Here is a 24,318-nt window from a genome sequence, read left to right as displayed (position 1 = left end):
TCCCCATTATTTACAGAAAAGGCGGGCGAGGGTTATAAAAAGGAGGGAGGAATGCTTGCAGAGAGGGGCTTTCAAAGCACACGATTCTGACACAGATACAACTTTTAAATGTGGTTCTAAAATAAGGAGTACATAATTCAGCTTATTTATAAGAGAGAGAGAGGGAGAGAGAGAGAGGGAGAGAGATTGTGGAAGAGAGGAGGAAGAGGAGGAGGAGGGGGCTCTGGATACCAGGAAGCAGAATGGAAGTGGAAGAGACTTTGGGGCGGGGGGGGCTGAGGGGGGGGGTGGGAGAAGGACCGGAATTTCACTCCCACCCAATGAACGTAACACACGTATCCTTGAAAAGGCTTAAAAACAGCAATAAACCACAGGTTTCATTTTAAAGTGCGAAAAGGTAGTGAGGATGGCCTAGGGATCGCTCCCCCGCGCCCCCCCCCCTCCCCCAGTGGTACCGTGGAAACTCCAGTTCAAACTGCCCTGTTGATGAGAACAACTATGCCCCTCGCACGCCCTCACACACAAACACACACAGACACACAAACAGGGCAGTTTACCAGGCACTGCTGAGACACAATCACATCCCTGGCACAGAAACGCCGGCCGGGTCCTCCCGAGTGGTTCGCCTGCAGCTCCTCCCAAATCAGAGCCCCCCCCCCTGCCCCCCCCCGCTTGGTGCCCACCTTGGGCTAGGGAGAGGGGGAGGCCCCCAGGGGGGAAGGGCTGGCGGGACCCGCTGAAGGCTTCCCAGGGCAAGAGGTGAGATGCCCCTGGGCCGCCAGTCTCTTCCCCCAGGGGCCCCGCCACGCATGAAGGCGCCAAGGGAAGGGGTGGCACGGGAAAGGGCACCGTGGCAGGAACTCGGGGTTGTCCCTACCGGCCTCACCGGCTCTGCCCAGGGGCCTGAAGCGTTTCCCCCTCCTCAGCCTCTCTCTCCTCCCAGGGCAGGGCTGCCATCTTCCTGGCGGGGGCAGCAGCAGCCCCTGATCTGCCCCAAGGGTGGCACTTGCGCCCAGGTGGCCAGAAGGAAACCCCTGGTCTGTCTTCCCCTTCCTCTTCCGCCACCTTTTCTTCCAGGGCCCCGGTGGACTCGGCTCCTCCCAGAGGCTCAAGCGGAAACGGCCTCCCGAAATACGCTGCGCTCCTCACTCGCCTCGTTTTGCCCCACTTTCCAGGGAGGGGATTGGGGGGGAAGGGGGGGGTGAAAAGAAAGGGACCCCTGCAGGTTCGCCCCGCTCCCTCTTCGCCAGCAACGCTCCTGCCCACTTGCTCCCAAGCAGACCCACACACACGCACGCACGCACGCACACACAACAGTGTTTCTGTCAACGTAGTGTTCCAAAGGAGTCCGACCCCAGGCCCAGCCACAAAACAGCGAACCTTCTTTGCAAATGGACATGTGCCCCCCTGCCCCCCACTCCTCTCCTCTGCTAAGTGCTAACACCAACATCCTTCCAGGGCGAGGGAGGGAGGGAGGGAGGGAGGGAGGGAGGGAGGGGAAGAGGGAGGTGAGAGAGATGCCATGATTTGTCCCAGGGAGACAACACGGCCGGGGAGGTGGCCCCGCCCTGCCCTGCCCAAGGAACGGCCGGCCACCAACGCGCCGCACTCTTCCTCCTCCCCCCGCGTGTCCGAGACTGCGCCCCCCCCTCCGCCCGACGTTCCGGCCAAGAAAGAGGACGTGACACAGGCAGCCTTCGCTTGAGCTAAGTGGGCCCAGTTCTCCTTCTGAGCCGCTGTCCTGGGGGTGGAGCCGACGGGTCCAAAGGAACAGGGCCTGAGGTGAGATGTCCAGCACTGCAGGAGCGGCCTCCGTCCTTCCTGGAATGGGCTTGGGGAGGGAGGGGGCAGGGGAGGGGAGGAGCCCCCTCTGGCTTCACAGTCCTCTCTGTCCACGCACGGAGGGAGGCCAAGGAGGCAGCGGGTCCAGCGCCCCAACCGGGCTAAACCGGCCTCTCTGGCTTGGGTCCGAGGAGATCCCGGTGGAAAGGGGGGGCTCCAGACTCTCCAGCCGCCTCCTCCTGCGGGGGACCCCCCCCAGGGTGCCCTCCCAGGCCAGCCCCGAGGCCGAGCCAGGCTCCAGAGGGGTCCACGGTGCCAGTCCGCCGTGGCTCGGCCCAACGGAAGTCTGGAGCCGAGCGGCGGAGGCGAAGGGCGGGCCCAGAGGCGCCGGGGCGGGTCGTCTCGTCCTCTGCGTCACAACGGAGGGGCCTTGCTTCCTGACCCGGCCTGGGTTCACAGTGTGTGCTGCTCGGCCTGGAGGGGCGGCGGGAGCAGGGACTGGAGGGGGACTGGGGCGAGGGGGCGGCGTCTGGGCGGGAGGGCTGGGCCAGGACGGGCGTGGAGGAGAGGAAGGGGGCGCTGACGGGCAGGGCCGAGGGGAGCTGGGGGTGGCGCCGGGGGTCGACGATGGGCCGGCTGTAGAAGAAGAAGGAGCCCTGCTGGATGAAGAGCTCGATGATTGTCTGGTAGATGCGGGTGGCGGTCAGGGCGTCCATGGTGCTGAAGTCGGGGCGCATCAGGGTGGGCCAGAAGCAGATGGAGAGGTTCTCGCTGGTCATCAGGTTGGTGCGGTTGTTGTGGCTCACTCTGCAAGCACAAAGGGCGGGGGGGAGGGTCAGTCACAGGAGGCCAGAGCCCCTCGCCCCCCACCCTCCCAGAGGGGGCCTGACGCTTCCCCAGAGCAACCTGCGCTCTCCCGCTCTGGGCAGCTCAGGAACTGGGGACGCAGAGTCCCAACTGCGGGCGGTTCCTGACTGACAGTCGTTCACTTAGCGACTGTCCGAAGTTACAACGGCCCTGGGAAAAAGAAGGGGCAAGGACCCCGGCTTAACCAGGAGGAGTGTCGGGGAAGGGGATCCCCCTGGGGAGCTTCTGCTGTCCCCGCGGGGTTCGTCCCACGACCGGCGTGCTTAGCTTTCCAGGCGCACCCGGGGCGTGGCGGGGCGTGGGGGGGGGCTCCAGCCCACCTCCGAGGGAGCCGGGGGCCGCTTACTTGTTCAGGTGAGAGATGACGTATTTGAAGACCTCGTAATTCTCCTTGGGGAACTTCTTCAGCACCTCTTTGAGCGCGTGCAGCTTCTGCTCTCGGTCGTTGATCTCTGCGGAAGGGGAGAAAAGGAAGAAGGTGTAGGGGGGTTCTTGTCGCCCTCGGGGCTCATCCAGGTGGGGCCAGGAGCAGCTCCCGCTTAGGGAATAAACCTGCTTACCCCGGCCTCTCCCACGCCCCCCCCACCCCCCAAATACCAGCCAGGGTTGCCCCCAAAGTTGTTCTAGGGAAGCGGGCAAGCTAAGAAGGCCAGCTGTACAAGCCTTACAAAAGCCTTACAAACGGCAGTCAAAATACCCGAGAAGTTTATTCGGCCAAATCTGCTGAAGATTACAAGGAACGTACGGCCGTTAAAATTAATTCCCTTCCCCAAAAACTACTGCAAGGGGTATCAGGTACTATAAACCTACATTTATCAGACAACTTTCTTTTGCATTCTCCTTCCCCAAATCCCAAGAACCTCAAATTGCTGGCAGGACTGAACTGACGTGGACCTGGGCTAAACTCCTAGGCCAAAGCCTCACATCGTATGAAATCCGTTCTATTTAAACCAGGAAGGGGGAAATTAGCTCCTCCGCGGTCCTTGGAGTAACCAAGTCTTCCCAAGTCCTCACAGAAAAATCCAGGTATAATATAGAATACGATATAGAATCATGGAGTTGGAAGGGACCTTGGAGGTCTTCTAGTCCAACCCCCTGCTTAGCCAGGAAACCCTATCCCATTTCAGACAAATGGCTGTCCAGTCTCTTCTTAAAAACTTCCGGTGTTGGAGAATTCACCACTTCTGCAGGAGGCACCTTGTTTTGTTTGGAGTGATGTCAGGCTTTGAGCCAGGCATAGTCCGGCCTTCAGCCCAAAACCAGCTGGGTGATGTTGGGCCGGTCATTTTCTTTCTGCCCTACGGAGGAGTCAATGGCAACCCATTTCTGGAAAACCTTGCCAAGAAAACTGCAGGGACTAGCCAAGGCAGTCTCCAGAATGAAGACACAGCGGAATGGAAGAAGCACAAAACACACAGACACACAGACACACACACACACAGCACTTTGCTTAGCAGCCTAGTATTAGCACATACACGTTTGCATTTTTATTTACCAACTCTTTACGACCCTGTTAATTAGCTTTAATAGTTAGGTTCCTTGCTATTTTATTATCTGCACTGATAGCACGATGGTGAATTCTTCCACTTATCGCATCTCTGCTTTTTAATTCGTACTTGCTAACACCTTACAATAATAGCCCAAGATGTTGACGGTGATAAAGTTAAACCACACTTCTCTGATTTTTGTTTGAAAGGGCTGCATTAAGGATGTCTGTGGCAGAAGCCACAATAAATATTACCGGAGGCTGCGTGCCGAAGAAGCCGGCTCCTTAAGTCAACAGGAGACTTTGCTTCTGTCCTGCAGTTTTTTTCTTTTAAAAATGCACCAACGTCACTGGGTGAATCCATCGCTGGGAGAGGATAGCGCTCTGAGCTTCGTTATTATTATTATTTTTTGTATTTTTTTTAAAAAAGCATCTTTTAGAGCAACCAAAGCAAAAGGCATCTTTTGTCAGGAGTCCCTCCGAGACGGCTTCTAAAGCAGAGACGCCAAACTCCACTTAGATAGACCACACAGTTAAATATTTAAAGAGCCATTTGGAGCTCCGACAATTTTAAGTGCATCTGCAGTGAAATCCGGGATTGTCAACAGCGGCATTGCTGGCTCAAAGGGGGGGAAGTGGGGGGTCTGTTTGGACTTCAACATTGGCAGGGAAGCTTGGAAACAGAACAGAGGCTTCCCAGACCAGGGATGCTCAATCTTGGCTTCTTTAAGATGGGCGGTGGGACTTCAACTCCCAGAATTCTGAGTGGATTAACCAAGATAATGAAGAAAGCAGGGGAAAGCTTAGAAGATGCTGCTTCAGCTGTCCGTTTTCCATTCTGTTTTCGTTTCTGACTCTAGGTGGAGCCACGGAATCCCATCGCTCTACGGCAGGGGTCCCCAAACTGGGCCACTTTTAAGACTGGTGGACTTCAACTCCCAGAATCCCCCAGCCGGCAGAGCTTACTCTCTTGCGATCCCTTCCTCTGCAATCTCTCTCCACTTTAGGAGACGAAGAGAGAGAGAAAAGCAGGCCTAGCTGGCTGGGGAATTCTGGGAGTTGGAGTCCGCAAGTCTTAAAGTGGCCAAGTTTGGGGATCTCTGCTCTATGGCAACAACATTCCAGGACACACGCAATTTGGAAGTTCAACAGCTCGCAAGCAAGTGTCGCTAGTCCTCTTTGTGGGTCCTGTTTCAAAAATGAGCACGAGGGGTTTCTCCCTTTGGCGGGTTCTAAGAGGGGCCGGCAGCACATCCTACTCACTGTGGGCCTCCACCAGCTCAATCTGCATGTTGTAGGGTACCAGAGGATCGGGCAGCTCGGAGAAGAAGCTCTTCATGGCTCCAGCCACAGTGTTCACAGTGAAGTCCTTCTCAGCAAAGTCCAGGTTATGATCTGTGAGGAGAGGACTCAGCGGTTAGGCCTGCCTATCAAAGAACTGCAAAGGAAAGACCAGCAGAAGCGGGAGGGGGAGGGGGGAGGCCCCAGCTAAAAAGTTCCTTCAAAGGAGGCTGGACAATTGGAAAGAGGGACCCTAGTGGCCACTCATTTCCCTTGACACTTTGAGAGTGGCGCAGTGGTTAGAGTGCAGTACTGCAGGCTACTTCTGCTGACTGCCGGCTGCCTGCAATTTGCCAGATCGAATCCCACCAGGCTCCAGGCTGACTCAGCCTTCCGTCCTTCCGAGGTAGGTAAAAATGAGGACCCAGATTGTTGGGGGCAAAGAGGCTGACTCTGTAAACCAACCTTCCTTCCTTCCTTCCCTTCCCTCCCCTCCCCTCCCCTCCCGTTAGAATGGAGTACTGCAGGCTAATTCTGCCAATTGCCAGCAGTTCAATCCTGACCGGCTCCAGGTTGACTCAGCCTCCCGTCCTTCCGAGGTGGATTAAATGAGGACCCGGATGGTTGGGGGCCAGAGGCTGACTCTGTAAACCGCTCAGAGAGGGCTGGAAAGCACTGTGAAGGGGTATATAAGTCTAAATGCTATTGCTATCTCTTAAGACCAGAATCTCTCCAATTACAGGCAGTCCCTGACTTACAAAGGTTTCATTTAGTGACTGTTCAAAGTTATCTCAATAGGAAAAAATGACTTATGATTATTTTTCACATTTACGTCCACTGCAACCTCCCCTTGGTCATGTCATCAAAATTCAGCAACTGACTCATATTTATGATCGTCACAGGGCTCCCGGGGTCACCTTATGTGACCTTCTGACGAGCAAAGTCAACGGGGAAGCTGGATTCTCTTAACAACGGTGTTGTTAACTGAACAGCTGCAATGACTCGCTTAACAACTGCAGCAACCGAGGTCGTAAAACGTGGGCAAAGCTCACCTAGCCCCAGAAATTGTGGGCTCAACTGTGGTCGTAAGTCAAGGACTGCCTGTGTGTTATGATCCTGCTGGGAAAAGTAGCAGGTTGTCCCCCGCTTTGGGAGCCGTGTTTTTCCGCAAGGGGGCTTCCGCAAGGGGACCCCTCTGGAATGGCCGCCCATTGGAGGTGCCTCTGTCTCCAGGTTGGTTGGCCTTCCAGAAAAAAAGTTAAAATCAAGAGTCCCCCACCCCCACCCCACCACCCACAATCCGCCTCCCCGCAAACCGTGACTGCGTTCCTGGACTGCCTCTCCCTTCTCGGGGAAAAGCGCAGAGGCTGCAGGTCCTACCTTGGTCAAATTGCCGCTGCAAGCTTTCCATCTCGGACTTGTTTCCGCTCACCCGGTAGATCCCTTCAGTACTCAACCCTGGTGGGGAGTGGAAGGAGAGAGAAAAGGTTAGAGAAGAGGAAAAGCGCAACTCCGAAGACCGCATTACCAGGAAAGAAATACTTGATGGAAGACTCAAAGCATAGACGGGGACGGAGTCCAGGCAATGATTTCACCAGCATTGATGAGGTTACCTATTTTGGTCACAAAACGTCTGCAAGAAAGCAACCGAGCTCAAAGAGCACCAAACCCCCACAGTCATTTCGTCCTCCCCCTTCTAGAAACGATAATCTGGGTCCTAAAACACCTGCAAGGAAACAACCGCGCTCACAAAGCACCAAGGACCCCACAGTCCTTCTCCTCCCTTCCAGCACTGATAAGGTTACTTAATTGGGTAATGAGAGGTCTGCAAGAAAACTGACACAGCTCAGGGAGCACCAAAGACCCCAAAACACTGAGGAAAGTGTGATTTTGTATTACATTTGCCCTGCATTCAAGGGAAATGAGTATGGCAGACTAACTCTGCCCACCGCCAGCAGTTCGATCGTTCGTGTCCCTTGGTTCCTTCCAACTACTAAAGCTCTTTTAAATTGCTAAAAGAGGCAGAAAGAACTCCAGAGCAAATAAACCAGCAGCGGAGGTTACAACTAGAAAAACAAACTGAGGCAGAAACGGTGGTGAATAACATTCTGCCTTTCTGCTTTCTCTATCACGTATAACCGTGTGGCTGTAGCTGTTTATAGGATCCCTTTGTGGTGGATTTTAATTGCTCCGAGATGCTGTGGGGAGATAACGATAGCTAAAAGTATAATTACTAGAACCCTGTCCTAACCTCAGGCCCCTGCAGAAATGGGTTGAAATTATATTTCCTGATTGCAAAGGGCTATAAATGACCTGCAACGAATGGCTAAGGCGGGTTTTTTTTTGCAACCTGAGGATGGGGAGAGGGTGGTATGAATGAAACACCTGGTCACTGTAAGTATCCAAATCCAAAGCACAAGTGCTAAAAAATATAGGTCCACCAACTGCTTTGACAGTGCCTCTGTGATTACAGGCAGTCTTCGACTTACAACAGTTCATTTAGTGACCATTCCAAGTCACAACGGCACTGAAGAGACATGACCGTTTTTCACACTTATGACCACTGCTGCGTTCCCCCGTGGTCACGTGATCAAAGGGTCGTGTAATCACCATTTGTAACCTTCCCAGCCGGCTTCCAACAGCAAAATCAATGGAGTAAGCCAGATTCTCACTTAAAGACCGCATGATTCTCTAATAACTGTGGCAAAAGGTCAGAAGATGGGGAAAACACACTGAACAATGGCCTTGCTTACAGCAACAGAAGTTTGGGGCTCAACTGTGGTCATAAATCAAGGATTACCTGTATCTCCTTCAATATGGGAGCATTTTCTTCCCAAAGAAAGCAATTAAACAACCTGATTCTGGTTTAAAACTTGCCTGTGCCAGAATCTCATCTGGTGTTTAGCAAACAGACTCTCTTCCCCTGCCTTTTCGGTTTTGGTTTATCTTACTGGGCCTGAAGTAAAGATTACAAGCTTACGAGAAAGCCTGACGCATAAATCCCAGAGTGCCCGGTTATTTTAAGTTCAAGAAAGTTTAATGGTTCTCTTTTTTTAAACGAGAAGGCATTGAGTGGAAAGAAAGCTGGCATGGAAATCTGGAAGCCATCATAAAGCTAAGAAACCAGGAGGGGGACACAAATTATCCTTCTTGGTACCTGCAGGAAGGTTTTCATCAATCTACCTGCTGGTGAGCAATTCAGCGTCTTAGCATCTTCAAATTTGGACTGCTGCTTTCCAAGAAGCCTACTTGAGAGAAATGCAAAGGGCTGCCTATCTCCCATTCAAGGAAGGTACATTACAAACAGGAGAGTCTGCAAGGTTGATTCAGAGGACAGAGGTCCCCAATGGCTTTAAAAGCTCCTGACTGCCAGTTGCAATTATGCGATTAATCCCTGGTTGGGAGGCAAAGGATGCCCCACCCATGTAAGGAATTAAAATGAGGCAGGGGTTTTCTGAAAGACCAGGTTATGCACAGCTGTACATAGCAAACAAGCAGGTTCTGGAACAGGGGCTTCGCCGGAGCCAGCAAGTAATACAGGGGACTTAGAGACACCCAGGAGGAACTAAAATGGCCATCAGATCCGAGCCAGAAGGAGCTTCCTTCCAATCGCACCATCGATTGCGAGCGCTACTCTCAGCTTTGGTGCAGTGAGAAAGCAATGTTTAGTAATATTTCCTGCAATCCACTTCCATGTTTATGTTATAAAATCCTGTTTTACACTCGATCCTTGTCACACACAAAACTAGGCAGGCGTTGTGTACTGAGAACAGTAGGTGAGCTATTACAATAGCCCTGTTTCTGTGCCAAAAACCAGCCTCTTTGTTGACAGATACACGTCTGATTCACAAGCAGGCAAGATATAGGCAACCGACCCCTTCAGCGGCAATCCAAAATACTTATTATACAAGAAACCCTGAATGCAATTTCCCAGGGTTTAATTTGGACTTAAAATGACACACTGTAAATTGTCCCTTTACGCTACAGGTAGTCCTCGACTTACGACCCCAACGGAGCCCCAAATTTCTGTTGCTAAGCAAGACAGTTGTTAAGTGAGTTTCTCCCTGTTTTATTTATTGCCTCAGTTGTTAAGTGAATCACTGCAGCTGATAATGGTTGCTAAGTGAACCCGGATCCCCCATTGACTTTGCTTGTCAGAAAGTCGCAAAAGGGGGATCACGTGACCCCAGGACACTGCGACTGTCGTAAAGACGAGTGAGTTGACAAGCGCCTGAATTTTGATCACGTGCCCAGGGGGATGCTGCAACCATCGTTAAATGTGAAAAACGGTCATAAGCCACCTTTTTTTTAGTGCTGATTTCATTTTAGAACAGTCACTAAATGAACAACTGTAAGTCCAGGACCCCCTGCACAGAGACAAAGCAACGTTGGGGCAGGGGTGGAGAGAAATTCATCCCTTTCTGTCCCTAACAGCCTTGACCACGTTCACTGGAGAGCCCAGTTGGAGTCACGGATCATTTTTAAGGCAACGTCCTTTGAAGTTTACACTTTGCTTAGTGTTAGCTGGAAGGGACCTAGTAGGTCATCTAGTCCAACCCCCTGCCCAAGCGGGAGACCCTACACCATTTCTGACTGATGGCAGTCCAGTCTGTCCTTGAAAGCCTCCAGGGATGAAGCTCCCACAACTTCCGAGGGCAACTTCTGTTCCATGGGTTGATTGTTCTCCCTGTCAGAAAGTTTCTCCTTATTTCCAGGTTGAATCTCTCTCCTTCTTCAGTTTCCATCCATGATTCCTTGTCTGGCCTTCAGGAGGCTTTGGAAAATAGCTTGACCCCCTTCCTCCTCCCTGTGGCAGCCCCTCAAATATTGGAAGGCTGCTCTCCTGTCTCCCCTGGTCCTTCTCTTCCCTAGACTAGCCAGGCCCAGTTCCTGCAACCGTTCGGTTTTCAGCAAGGCGAACAGAACGGGATTCTACGAACCCGGAGGACCGACGGAAGGCAGGCCCTCTTCCATGTCGCCAATCCCCAGCGGCTTCCTGTAACCAGCCCACACGCTCCATTCATCAGAGTCATGCCCAGAGCAAAGCTGTCGCAGGGCAGCTAATGGGCTTCCGCCCGTGGAAGGGACAAGTACAACAATGCCTCTTGGAACGGAGGCCTTCCTCCCCCCCCCCCCAACCCCCCCACTGCCCTTTTATTCAACAGAGAAGCCCATAGTGTCCCATCGAGTTACTCCATCCAACATGGCCGATTTCAGAATGGGACAATTGTGAGAAGCTGAACATTAGGCGGCAACGCCTCCCCATCCTTCCTGCAGGCAGCAAACGGCCTCCAAATATAGCGGCTGCGGCTGCTGGATGATGGAAGGACAATTGTTTTACTGTATATGCAAATTAACAGCCAGCGTTATTTGCCCTGGTAATGATGGACGGAGGGAAATAAAAGTTTAAATTGGGGGGGGGGGGGGAAGAGGTAGGAATTGGAAGTTTTCAACGTCGGTTGAAAGTACCTGAAGGCAGAGCAAGCAGCGATGGATGGAAGACTATCAAAGACAGAACCAACCTAGAACCAAGGAGGATTTTGTGAGAACAGTTAACCAGCAGAGCAACTTGCTTCCAGAAGTTGTGTGTAGTCCGCTACTGCGGGTTTTTAAGAAGACGTTGGACATCCATTTGTCTGCAATGGGCCTGAGCAAGGGGGTTGGACTAGAGAGCCTCCAAGGTCCCTTCTAACTCTGTTGTTCCATTATAACGGGAACAGCAGATAACATTCAAAAGCAAACACATAATAATCATCCATTTTTAAAAATCTTAACCAATCTGCACGTTTCTGTTCAACTCTTATCTCAGTCGTTGCTCAACTCTTCGTCGATCATTTCATAAAATGGGAATGTCAGTCAAAGTATGGCTGTAAAACAGCTTATCCCAATCAAGGCGGACTCCATCTCAACAAACAAAATTCTCATCTAGCAAAAACTCAAGGAGGCAAGCCAGCTTATTCCCAAAGCATCCGTTTGTAGCCTGCTCTTTTCCACATCGTGTCTTTCAAGGAGCTTCAGCCCGAATGTGGCAATAAACTGCATCACAAATCTGTGTTTTTCTGTAAACATTTCATTTGTGAAAACAGATAATCAGCCTTTCAACACTGTTTGATGTCCGTCCTATAATTAGTCGTCTTCTTGCAGTGTTAGAAAATATTAAAAATATTCCTGAAAAAAACAAATCAAAATGTCTAATTGATCCAAGCCTGTACCTAAATTAGAAACATTTTAAGGTGCCATTTGCTATCAAAGATCTGTCAGCACAAACAGAATTTTCCTCAAATGTGTGTGAAATATGATTAATATGAAAGTAGGTAGCTTCGGTTTCAGAGAAACTAGCAGAAATGCATTTAGCCAACATCAAACATATTACCACCTGGGGGGGGGGGGAATTATTTAAATGCATTAAATATGTCATAGATTGTGCTATTAAAGGAACAAATTATGCTCAAGTACAGTGATCAAAGTATTTAAAAATACACAATATGACAATATATATGGCTTTTCCCTCCTCTAATCCATTAAATCAATAAAAACACAAGCCAATTTTCAGTTAGAGATCAGTGGAAATGAAGATATTTTTCTTTGCCACTGAAGTTCATAGATTTCTTGAAATCTAACCCTGGAGTGTTTCTCAACTCTATTTTAAGAGTTGTGGATTCCAACTCCCAGAATTCCCCAGCCAGCAGTTGGACTCCACATGTCTTAAAGCTGTCAACGTTTGCCCTAGAAGGCAAAATTTGTTTCGGTATTAGAGAGATTTTACATAACCTCTACAGTACAACTGCACCATTCATTTGATAGTTGATGCCACTCTCAAAGAAAGAAATGGTTAAATTGTAAAACAATCCTTCCACAGAACCACCTGGATTTAGTTTTCCTTCCAGTCTGCAACTTCTTAGCTGAAAACAACCACTTTGAAGCAATTCTTAAAACTCTGCAAATCTCTTGATTATTATTATTACTATTATTATTAAAATCTCTGCCCTGGTATCTATTCTTGCCTTACCACATTCCAAGTCCATGACATCAGTGGGCTGAAATTCTGATGGGGCCTTCATAAAAATGCCAGCTCCTTTTCGGATGTCAACCGCTCTTGCTTGGGCCGATGTGAGCGCAACCCTTCTCCCCTGAAGAGCTACTGTTCTTTGATTTCAATCCTAACAGATCCAAGGAAGCCACGTAAAAACGTGACCATTATTGGGGACTGGGGAAAAAGGAACTTCTCACAACCTCCCTGGGCCTGCCAGTCCGATCGTTTAGCGTCTGTGTTTTGCTATCAGGTAGCAAAAAGAAAATTCCCCGCGGTTCACATTCGGATGTGTCGGTGTCATCACAAGGGCAGAGCAATTGTCAAACACAATAGAGGACAGTCTAACTGTTCTCCTGCCAGGCAAAGAATCGGATCAGCTCCAAGAGACCATACTGCTTTAAATCTGCGCCGTTTCTTGGCAGAACCCTGTTCCGGTTGGTCCTTTACAGGTGTGCATGCCACAGATGACAGGCTGGGACTTCAGTTGCAAGTTTCATTATTTTGGCATTGTGATTAATGACAGAGGCTTAGATTCTGCGTGACGTTACAGCAATTTCTAGACCAACGATTCTCAACCTTGTCAACCTTAAGACGTGTGGACCTCAACTCCCAGAATTCCCTAGCCAGCATGTTCATAATCATGCCTTAAAAATCCAAACCATGGTTTGGAGCAACAGTGCAACTTGTAAAGGGAAATGGGGCCACTTTGGGAAAATTGAAAATAATCCGGAGCCGCAAAGGAACAGCTGGCGCGCAAGGATGGAGTTGGTGAGGCTTGAAGGCGCTGGGCCCTGGCAGAACGTCTTCTGGGATGGCAGCAGCAATAAATTGATTGAATTGATTAGATTTGGGACCTCAGAAAGCTGCTTGGTTTGGAGCCTAGCTATCTTCTAAAATAGATGGGGCAGCCGCAAAGAGCAAGGGGTCAACCTATCCTCCAAAGCACTGCAAGGCCAGACAAGAAGCAACGTATGGAAACTTATCAAGGAGAGAAGCAACCTGGAACTAAGGAGAAATGTAACTGTTTGCCTCCAGAAGTCGTGGTTCTTTCAACACTGGAAATTTTTAATAGGAGATTTGGATAACCATTTGTCTGAAATGCTATAGGGTTTCTTCCTTGTGCAGGGGGTTGGACTAGAAGACCTCCAAGGTCCCTTCCAACTCTGTTGTATTGTTATTGCTACTCAAAGGTGATTTGAAAGTTGGTGCCCTACTCATGCCCCCATGTCGATACCAAAGACTATGGTGGGACCTGACAGCTTTGATCCAGAAACTTGTCCTCCAATGATCGATCGTTGTGCCAAAGTTCACAAAACGCCAAACTATGGGTAAATCAAACTACAGACAAGTTTAGGGAGAGAGCAAAACAGAGTTTGCGATCCCACGCATGTTTATAAACCAGGGTTTGAAAGTCACCCGTTGAATTTTCCCCACGCCGTTCGTTATTGCAGCCCAATCTTTCTATGGCATTGCAGAAGACTGAATTCCAGTTGCATTGCCAAGTTCTCCAAGACATTTGCAGATGGTAACCATGTGAACTTTGGAAGATTGCTTTGAAAAATACCTCAATGTTTCCTTTGTTTAACTAAGCCCAAACTCACCATGTTGAGTCATGGCCATCATACTAAGTAATGCTTGATGGAGCCAACCACTCTAGTAAAATTCCTTCTTTTATTTCGGGGGAAAAAAAGACCCCAGTAAATTAATTCCACAAATGCTACATTTTTACTTTTTCATTTCATCCTTCCTATTCTCTGTCTAACTTTAAAGATAGTTTTTCAATATAATCCAGGCTCAGTTCAACTGACTGATACCTTATATAGAAATAGGGTAAAAAATGAGAAGTGCAAAACGAGGCAATTTCATTGCATCTCTTCCAATAGACAGAGACAGGCCATTTTTAAAGTGAAAAACAAATATTTTGACACTTTTACTTATTTCCAGTTAGTAAAATGAAACATATGAGATATGCAATCACATAAACTTTGGCTGGTAAAATACGTATCTGAATCTCTTTCGTTCTTTCCAAAAATATTCTCTGTGTTAAATTATACCATACTGTAATCTGGGAGTTTATTAGCATTAAGGAAATAACATCATGGATCACTATTTTATTGGTTGTTAATCCATTCTGTGTGAATTTAATATTTAAATCATGTAGTATTAGTTTCATACAAGCGAGGAGGTTATATGAAAGTAGCCATCTTCAAACACCTTTAACCACTAATGAGACCAAGGGGTGTGTGTGTGTGTGTGTGAGAGAGAGAGAGAGAGAGAGAGAGACAGAGAGAAACAGAGACAGGGACAGACATACACACACAGAGACATAAATAAAAGTAATCAAATTTTCCACAATGTGCAGTTCTCTGCCAAAGTCCACACTAAGAAGAGTTTCTATCTCTCGATGCGGCATTCAATACAAGCCAACTTATTATTTTTTACTCTTTCCCAATTATATCCGTTAAGAGGCTTATTGCTCTGACGTGCTTTCGAGAAAATGAGGTGCCTCTCAGAGTTACCAGGCAGGTAAAAAGGTAGAAGAGGAATAGGGAATGTGGAGAACAGATTTAACAGGAAGCATGTCAAGCATAGGATACAGTGCAGGGAAGGTTGCCCCATGCTCTGTCTGCAGGATATTCTGTTTGAAAATCACTCTCAAGAAGCATCCAACATGGTTTAAAAGCTTTCTGTAACGTCAGGGGTGTCCAACCCCGGCAATGTTAAGACCTGTGGACTTCAACTCCCAGAATTCCCTAGCAAAACTGGCTAGGGGATTCTGGGAGTTCAAGTCCACAGGTCTTAAAATTGCCGAGATTGACAAATCCTGTTCTAGAGCCATCAGTTGTGTAAAGTGATTTACTATTTAGGTTTTCATCCTGCTTGTGAAATACACATACGCCTTGTCTTACGACCACAAGTGAGCCCAGAATTTATGTTGCTAAGTGAGACAGTTGTCAAGTGAGTTTTGCCCCATTTTATGACTTTTCCTGCCACAGTTGTTAAGTGAATCACTGCAGCTGATAATGGTTGTTAAGTGAATCTGGCTTCCCCACTGAGTTTGCCCATCAGAAGGTCGCAAAAGGAGATCACGGGACCCCCCGCAGGGACAGGGCAACCATCGTAAATATGAACCAGTTGCCAGCCATCTGAATGTAAGTCACATGACCCTGAGGATGCTGCAACAGTCATAAGTGTGAAAAATGGTCGCAAGTCCCTTTTTTCAGCGCTGTCGTAACTCTGAACGGTTACTAGATGAAATATTGTAAGTCAAGGATTACCTGAACCTCATTCTCAGTTTGTCTTTATTCCCGGTTGGTGGGAACAGAGCACTGAACGGTTGTGTGTTAGGTATGTTCATGCCCTCAACAGACACATAAGCGGAACGCCGGCTGTTGTCTGGTTTCCCCCAAGAACATCCAATTTATTAGCAGCGGCCAAGAGTACCTGCAACTTTGCTTTTAAACTGACAGATTAGCAAACTGGAACTTCATCCAGCAATCAAACGAGTGATTTTTAACAAAACAGCCCCTCCAAGCCACAAGCAAATACTACTCGTGCCCCAAAATGAAGGCAGTCAAGATCTAAGCTCTTAGGAGCCAGTGAGAACCAGGCTCAAAGGCAAAACAAACATTTCAATCCAAATAACTAATCTGAAATTCTGATTTTCTCTAGAAATAAGAGCAAATATTCCGTGGGCAAAAGTCAGCTTTGCGATTTTACCCTGAGGGTTGCCAAGCACTTATCCTACGGGGGAATATGCATATGCAATGCAAAGATGTCTTTTAAGGTTTCCAGATCAACCTGGCTAATAGTTAAATAATTAAGCAGCTGGCAGATGCTATCCAATTTCACCTGCTGTAGCTGCAAGGGATAAAAAGATTCATATTCTGTTTGAACCTCCACGGTTAGACACGACTGTCAATTATTGATGCGGTAAAGAGGAGAGCTGATAAGGAAATAAGTTTGGGAGACTTATCACTTAGAGGGGAGAGGCCCTTACAATTGGTTTAAGCCTTCACAAAAATGCAGCATGTCCCATTTTAGTCACGGAGTTCCAAGAGCCAATGCAAAAAAAAAATAACTATAATAATTATTTGAATTGCATATATGTTTATTTAGTGTAAGTCCATTTATTTAATGTAATAAACACAGCTGAATGACCCCCCCCTCTCTTCTCCAAAGAGTTTTGCAGCTTTTGGGATAACATCAAAAGAGCTTTCTACCTGCGGGACACGCCAGTAAGAATCAGCAAAGAACAGGTGTAGTGATGCAAGACGCAACCGCCTAAAACTCTCCTGGCAGTTCAAAGGTTATCTCTACATAATTAACCAAGGGAAGGACAGATGGCAGCCACATCCACAGAACACTTTGAAGTCCAAGTACAACTCCTACCAGAATACATCATGTCTCCCAGGCAGTTTTAGCTTAAACCACATTCAATAAGTTACGTGGACAAATCATTTCGGTCTCTTAACCAGCGTGCTGAGACTTTCGGATTTATTCCTGTCCTGAGTTCATTTTTTATTTCTTCTGCTTAGGCAGGCAGTAGGTGTCCCAGTGGTTTTTGTTTAATCGTGTGTTATTTGCTCACAAGACAAAGGATGATAAAAACCCCTTTATTTTGCTCCATCACTGCAGGCTGTGAGAACCTGAAGTGAGGCAGAAACAGGGGAAAAAAAAACACAAAAAACCCTGCCAATTAGGAGCTCCCGATTTTGTCCTTAACTGTATGAGCATTATCACAATTATCGCAAGAAGGAGAGCACACTCTACAATTTCAGCAACCAAAAATTACGAAGTTGCTCTGAAAGCATGAGAAACTGAAGCAGAACGGCACTCCAAGACTTCCTCCGTATTACCGAGGACTGTAACCTCAGGGTAACAATCCTAAATCAACCATCTCCGACACAGTGCTGGGATTTCCAGCCAGAAGTGGGCCACCCATGGTTCCAGAGCCACAAGTGGCCCCATTTCCTCACTTTGTACCCCACATGATTTTTAAAAAACTAGTGGTTTCCCTTCATTATAAAGAAGGAAATAGATGAAAACGGAAGCGTGTGTCTTAAAACATATACCAATAAAGAAGAATATCTGCAAAGTATTGAAATGTGACATCCTTGAAGCTCTCTGAGCTTGGTTGGGTTCTTGCAGACATTTCACTACCCAAATTAGTTGGACTGATGATGTTACCTAGTTTGGGTAATGAAATGTCTGCAAGAACCCAACCAACCTCAGAGAGCACCAAGGATCTGTCACTGAAATAGGCATATCACACTTTTTTTTTTTTTTTAAAGGGAAACCCCCACATTTTGACAGACCCAGGTGTGGCCACTTAAGCAGTGTGGCCCTGCTACTCTCTGGCTGCTACTCGCCTTAAACACCAACTTTAACTATTAAAACACGGCTTTCTTGCTTACCTGTTGCTTCAATGTATTCGATGCATCTCTCAATAAAAAGGGGAATGGGCTTCTCTGGGGTCACTACAGTGGTCAGAGGCACCCCAAAATAGTTGCTCTCCCAGGTAGTCTTTGTGATAGATGGTCGAGGCTTAGGCTTTGGTTTCTGTAGAAAACAATTAATCAGAATTAGTATGGCTGGGAATGTATACTAAGAAAGAAAGAAAGAAAGGAAGGAAGGAAGGAAGGAAGGAAGGAAGGAAGGAAGGAAGGAAGGAAGGAAGGAAGGAAGGAAGGAAGGAAGGAAGGAAGGAAGGAAGGAAGGAAGGAAGGAAGGAAGGAAGGAAGGAAGGAAGGAAGGACTGTTTTATTGCCTAAAGATGATAGCTCCACATTTCACTTACATCTGATTAGACAAAGGGGATCTATATGTCCGAAAGCACAAACTGCTAGTAAGTCGTATTTGCTCAAGTTATGCTTGCAATATGAATTGGTGTAGTGGTTAAGGTGGTGATCTAGAAATCAGGAGACGGTGAGTTCCAATCCCACCTTAACCATGAAAGCCAGCTGGGTGACTTTGAGCCACTGCACAGCAGTGAGTAAGATGCCAGACTAGGTGCAGGGCCACCAAGATTCCCAAGCCATCCTTAGCCACGGAAATCTCTCTGGTATCTTTGAAAGGTCAGCCACACTCTGCCCGTCCATTCCTGGCAGGCTTGTGAGCGTGGGAAATGGGGTGGGGGAAAGGAACAGAAATTATGTCACCATGAGCTCTTAAAAGACAGGAACCTAACCAATAAATACCACCAGTTGGAAAACGTTATATAAAAAGCAGAAAGCCATTCAAGGGATATGTCACAACATAAGCCACGAGAAAAATAGGCTCAGCGCAACCAAAATAATTATGAACATATTTATACACTGAGTAACAGAGAATTCAAAACAGTGGCAGGCGTCAAAGACAGCAAAAGCGAACGAGGAAGATTCTGTTCTGCTTCCTCCAGATTAAGGTAATACGATGCAGATCACACACGATTTTGTTTTGAAAACAGTGCTGTGAAAGGTATTTTGTAGTTTAAATAGCGTTGAGGCTGAAACAACATGCCAAGACTAGCTTAGAGCAACAAGGGCAAGATCTAGTAGATCCCCACATCATAAAGATGAGCAGCAGAGGATTATTAAACACTGAGCTACAAACTACAGTTAGTCCTCAATTTACAACAGTTCATTTAGTGACTGTCTGAAGTTACAACGGCCCTGAAAAAAGTGACCAACAACCATTATTCACACTTACGACTATTGAAGCATCCCCCATGGTCACATGATCAAAATCTGGATGCTTGGCAATTGGTTCATATTTATGATGGTCACAGTGTCCCAGGGTGATGTGATCCCCCTTTGCGACCTTCTGACAAGTAAAGTCAATGGGGAAGCCCCATTCACTTAACAACCGGGTAAATAACTTAACAACTGCAGTGATTCCCTTAACAATTGTGGCAAGAAAGGTCACGAAATGGAGTGAAATTTACTTAACAAACATCTCGCTTAGCAAAGGAAATTTTGGGCTCAATTGCAGTTGTAAGTCGAGGACTACCTGTATAAAAAAAAGGCAAATGAAAACAACCACAGATCAGGGATTGCATAAGAGAAAGATTAAGTCCCCAAATCAGAGTCCTAATCCAAGCCTCTTTTTTAAATATAAAGGAGGAGGAGGAGGAGGAGGAGGAGGAGGAGGAGGAGGAGGAGGAGGAGGAGGAGGAGGAGGAGGAGGAGGAGGAGGAGGAAAAAAGAAGAAGAAAAAGAAAGCAAGCAAAAAAGAAAGATTTCTGGCTGAATCAATCCTGGATCTGCCAAATCAAACACAGATTTGATCCACGGTATTTGGATGTAAAAAGACAAGGAAGCAGAATTAACTGGCATCATATATATTCCACTAAAACTTTCGGGCCTGTTTGACTGTAACCTTCAATTGGGTGAAATGGTGCACCATACAGCAACATTTTTTTTTAATCAAGGTACCTCAAATAAGCTTAATAGAATGTGCCCTACATGGTACCAAACTGCTACCGTCACTTGTTGAAAGTTCCTGACTGGCTTTATTCAGGCAAAGTCAACGGGGGAGCCATCAGGAAGTCGGGCGGTGCTCCCATTGCTCTTTTGCCTACCTGTGGTCATTCTGCTTCTCTGTTTAGGTAAGGAAATATCTCTGAAACAAAGCCAACAGGGCACAAGAGGTCCGACTTCCCATAAATAGCTCTTTAATCCTAAAATTTGCCCGATATAGCTACTTTTGTAAATCTCAAATCACTGAGTTGGCATCCTATGTAGTTTTATAAATAAATTTATAATGACTTTTCATCGTAAAAATAGCGATTGACATTTTTTCAAGGTGAGGAAGTTGGCAGGAAACCTGAGAAGATGGACACACTGCAATAATTGAAAAGTAACAATAGGTGAGGTGTGACTCAATTACAATGAGGGCCCCAAAATACAAGGACAGATGTTTTGTTATTTTGAGCTCAAGAAAGAAAGAAAGGAGGAAAGAAAGGAATCAGTGGCCTAGTTAAAATACCAATCCTTGAGGACATCTCCTGAACCACGTGGCCCCAGGAAACCTCTCACCCTCTCCATTGTCTATTTCCTGTTTAGTCTATTTCCATACAACTTCCTCTTCTAAGGTTCTGGTGACAGGAGGATATTTTGAACAATACTAGCTTGTAACAACAAGGGGCGTGTGTGTGTGTGAGTGAGTATAACCATTTATTTTCAGACCACAGAAGAGAATGAACCTTTCGGTATGGAGATACCAGGTACTTTAACAAGAAATTAAACCAGGTAACCATAGCTTAATAAGAGCTTAAATTCTACCTGTTGATAAATACAGGTAGTCCCCGCCTTAAAACCATTTGTTTAGTGGCTGTTGGAAGTTAGAACGGCACTGAAAAAAGTGATTGACGACTCTTTTTCACACTTATGGCCGTTGCAGCATTCCTGTGGCCGTGTGAGCCAAATTCAGACCCTTGGCAACTGACTCGTGTTTACGACAGTCGCAGTGCGCTGGGGTCCCATAATCCCCTTTTGAGACCTTCTGACAAGCCAAGTCAAGGGGGAAGCCAGATTCACTCAACAACCATTCTCAGCTGCAGTGATTCCCGTAACAACTGTGGCACGAAATGGTGCAAAAAACTCAGTTAGCAACCGTCTCACTGAGCAATCAAGATGCTGGACTCAACTGTGGTGATACATCGAGGACTACTTGCAAACCATCCACCAGCCAAATTATAATTCAGTGACATTTCTTGACTCAATCAGGCTTAAAGAGGTTGGAAACTTACATTCAGGCAAAAAGATTCAAGGGATATTTACAACTGTGGCTGGCTTCAGCGAACACATACGCCAAAGTCCCTTGATAAATGCGCATGAAGACGGAGTGTGTCTTTTTTAACTTTGTCCGCTCACCCTAGCAGATTATATTTCAAGATTAAACAAGGTGCACTGATTCACCTCTTGGGAGGATGCTTGTACTTCTACTATCCTAGACTGCTTACTCTAGGGAGATTTATTGAGGAATAAATCCAAAAGGTAACAGAAGGAGCCATATATATTACCTCATGACCATAAGCGACAATAAAAGGAGCCAACTTTTAAAAAGCCCCGGTGATTTACAACCAGCACTTCGGCTGTACAAACTAAAAGAGCAAAGTATTCTTAGATCTCAATCAGTTGAAAAGCTTGCACAGGGAAAGGGATGCTGGGTGTAAATCCCGATGCTCTCATTTTTATGCTATTTGTGGACATTAGTTCAAGAATGGACATTGTAGCGAAATGAGGATTTTGGAGATAACCCTAGTTTTCCTGATCAGAGTGCTCTGGGACAACCTCAAAGCTAGAACACTTCAGAGAGATAGTCTAACGTGCCCCAGGGTGGTTTGTCCACCACTTCATTCATAACCCGGAAGAGCTGCACAAAAACAGACCTTCCAGACCTGAAAGAGAATAGTGGAAACGCATTTAAAGGAACATACTCTGAAAAACTCCAAGGTACGTCCATTCCCACTGACCGTCCTAATAACTTTCAGCCCCCAGATGTCTGCTTTGAGGCATAGTTAGTCAATAACAATTAAGAGAGGGAGCTGGGTCTACTGGTTAAGGCATACTGGGGATCATGAAATCTGTAAACTTTCTTTAATTGTTTTCTACAGATGGAATCGACCGGATCTTCTTTTTTTGAGTCCAATACGGTTAGGATTTCTCCTGCTATATTTAAATGGGGAAGTATAGTGGATTCAGTCATTGTTTTCCTGCAGAAGTGACTTCCGCTATATGTTGAGTCAGCTCCTGAACTTAACAGCGCAGGAATGCAGATTAAAAATCAAAGTTGATTTATCATGGAAAAAAATCAATGTGACAGAAGCAGCTAGAAATCCATGACAGAGTCAGTTGAGAGCAGGCCTAATGAAGCAGCAAAGGCAGTCCACATTTAAGCGCCTAAGCCGTATTAATTTTGCAATATGGCCGATAGCCATTATCTTGGCACGCTGCCTGTGTGCATATAGAGAGAAGAAAAAAGGTGGACACAAAGGCCCCTTTTACCTATGGATAAACTGTAACGCACACACACACACACACACACCCTTTTATCACACATTTCTATCTATCAGGGTAATAAGCCCAAACTATGATTGAGCTACAAAGAGGCTTTCACATCCTTGAAAGGTGTACAATGGCTGAAGAATAAATAAAGGCTAGCCATGCATTTTAGAGAAGATTCTGCTATGAGAGACACAACATGACAATGAATACCCACCACTCTAAAATCCACTTGCACACAGTTGGGTCTTTGACTTACGACCGGTTGCTTAGCGAGGGTCCGAGTTTCCAACAGACCTACCTTGGGGCTACCTATAACTTTATTATTATTACTTCATTATTACCTTTATTGTCAGAGTACAACATGTGTACTCCGAGATTGGCTGAGCCTCCCTTCGTGCACCCCCCACAATGCAACTCACAGGGAGGACAGAAGTCCCTAACCCATTTCCAATCTTATTACACTAAGTGACCTTGTTGCACAACGCACCGGCCCTGCAGTTCTATCGTACTATGTTGGCATGAAGTTATTTTCCGTTCAGGAGTCTGACAGCCCACGGGTAGAAACTGTTCTTCAGCCTGTTAGTGCGGCTGGCTCAGCTTCTCTATCTCCTACCCGATGGTAGGAGAGGGAAGAAGGGCTGACCAGGGTGTGAGTCGTCCCTAAGGATTTTCCTCCCTCTTCTAAGGCAGCGAGCCCTAGCGAGGTCATCCAGTGGTATCAGGGGACAGCCCGCGATGTTTTGTGCTGTGCTCACCACCTTCTGCGGTGTCTTTCTATCCGTGGCTGTCAAGCCAGCGTACCACATCGTCATGCAATATGTGAGGACGCATTCTGTTGTGGCACCGATAAAAGGAGGTCATCAGTCATTGTTCCACTTTATTCTTTTGCAAGACCCTAAGGAAATGGAGTCTCTTTAAACCTGGTTTAAAGTTCTGAGGATCATGTCCCTTCCGCGATCCCACGGCCGAACTTGAGGCCCTGGGCCAAAGGACTGCCTTGACAGCCATCTGCAGAATCCCGCAGTCACACAATCGCATTTTACGATGGTTTTGCCGAAAACCAGCAATTTCTCCCGGTGTTTGGCCAAAGCACACCCATAGTGAATCATGGCTTTGCTTGACAATCACAGTGGCTGCTTTACAACTCTGGCAGCCGTTTAACAATTGACCTGTTCCTTAGGTAGTCCTTGACTTACAACCATGGGTTTAGTGACCGTTCAAAGTTACAACGGCAAGGAAACAAAAAGCAACTTACGGCTGTTTTTCTTGAGTTATGACCGTTCCAGCATCCCTGCGGTCACATGATCCAAATTTGACCGCCTGGCAACCGGCATGTATTTAGGAGCGTCGCACTATCCGGGGGTCATGAAATCATCCTTTTGCGACCTTCTGACAAGCGAAGCGAACGGGGGAAGCGTAACGACCTCACGAGTCACTTAACCGCAGTGGTTCACTTAACCACTGTGGCAAAAAAGGCTGTAAGATGGGGGGCTAAGCTCATTTAGCAACCCCCTGGCTTAGCAACAGACGTTTTTGGCTCAGTTATGGTCGTAAGTCGAGGACTGCCTGTCTCTGTGATTTTTCCGGCAGACAATATACGTAGGAAACTTTTTCCGGTTCTTGAAGCTTTCCCGTGCGCCAGCTTTGAAATCCGACCCACTCAGCGAGCTCCGTGGCCCATCTGTGCTCCCCCTGCTGATTAAGAGGCAGGTCAGCAGCTCTTCCGTCTCCCCTGAATTTTCTAGCGAGCCGTTTTTGGTTCCTGCCTGGATGGCAAGTTTGAATTTCGGCAACCTGCTGGAAGAGTTCTCTTGGCCACGGACTCTCTCTTGACACCTGATTTCATCTTTTTTTTTACGCCAACAGTTCAAACAGGTGGC

At 47.2% G+C, this 24,318-nt stretch overlaps 1 protein-coding gene across 1 annotated transcript in view; it reads right to left on the bottom strand.

Annotated features, from left to right (window-relative positions):
* Nucleotides 1-2,125: 2,125 nt before the first annotated feature.
* Nucleotides 2,126-24,318, bottom strand: part of ARHGAP35 (Rho GTPase activating protein 35) — a 43,448-nt gene continuing 21,255 nt past the window's right edge. The window contains 6 exon segments of the mRNA XM_026715484.2: nt 2,126-2,285; nt 2,288-2,589; nt 2,996-3,101; nt 5,399-5,530; nt 6,797-6,874; nt 17,867-18,011. Of these exon segments, the coding sequence (XP_026571269.2) occupies nt 2,236-2,285; nt 2,288-2,589; nt 2,996-3,101; nt 5,399-5,530; nt 6,797-6,874; nt 17,867-18,011 (813 nt within the window). The 3' untranslated portion in view covers nt 2,126-2,235.

Source organism: Pseudonaja textilis, chromosome 10 (assembly GCF_049901715.1).
Source record: "Pseudonaja textilis isolate UNSWEBS1 chromosome 10, rPseTex1.2, whole genome shotgun sequence".
Classification (NCBI taxonomy): Eukaryota; Metazoa; Chordata; class Lepidosauria; order Squamata; family Elapidae; genus Pseudonaja; species Pseudonaja textilis.
Note: the sequence above shows the minus strand (reverse complement) of the source record. Positions and strands in the feature narration are given on the sequence as shown.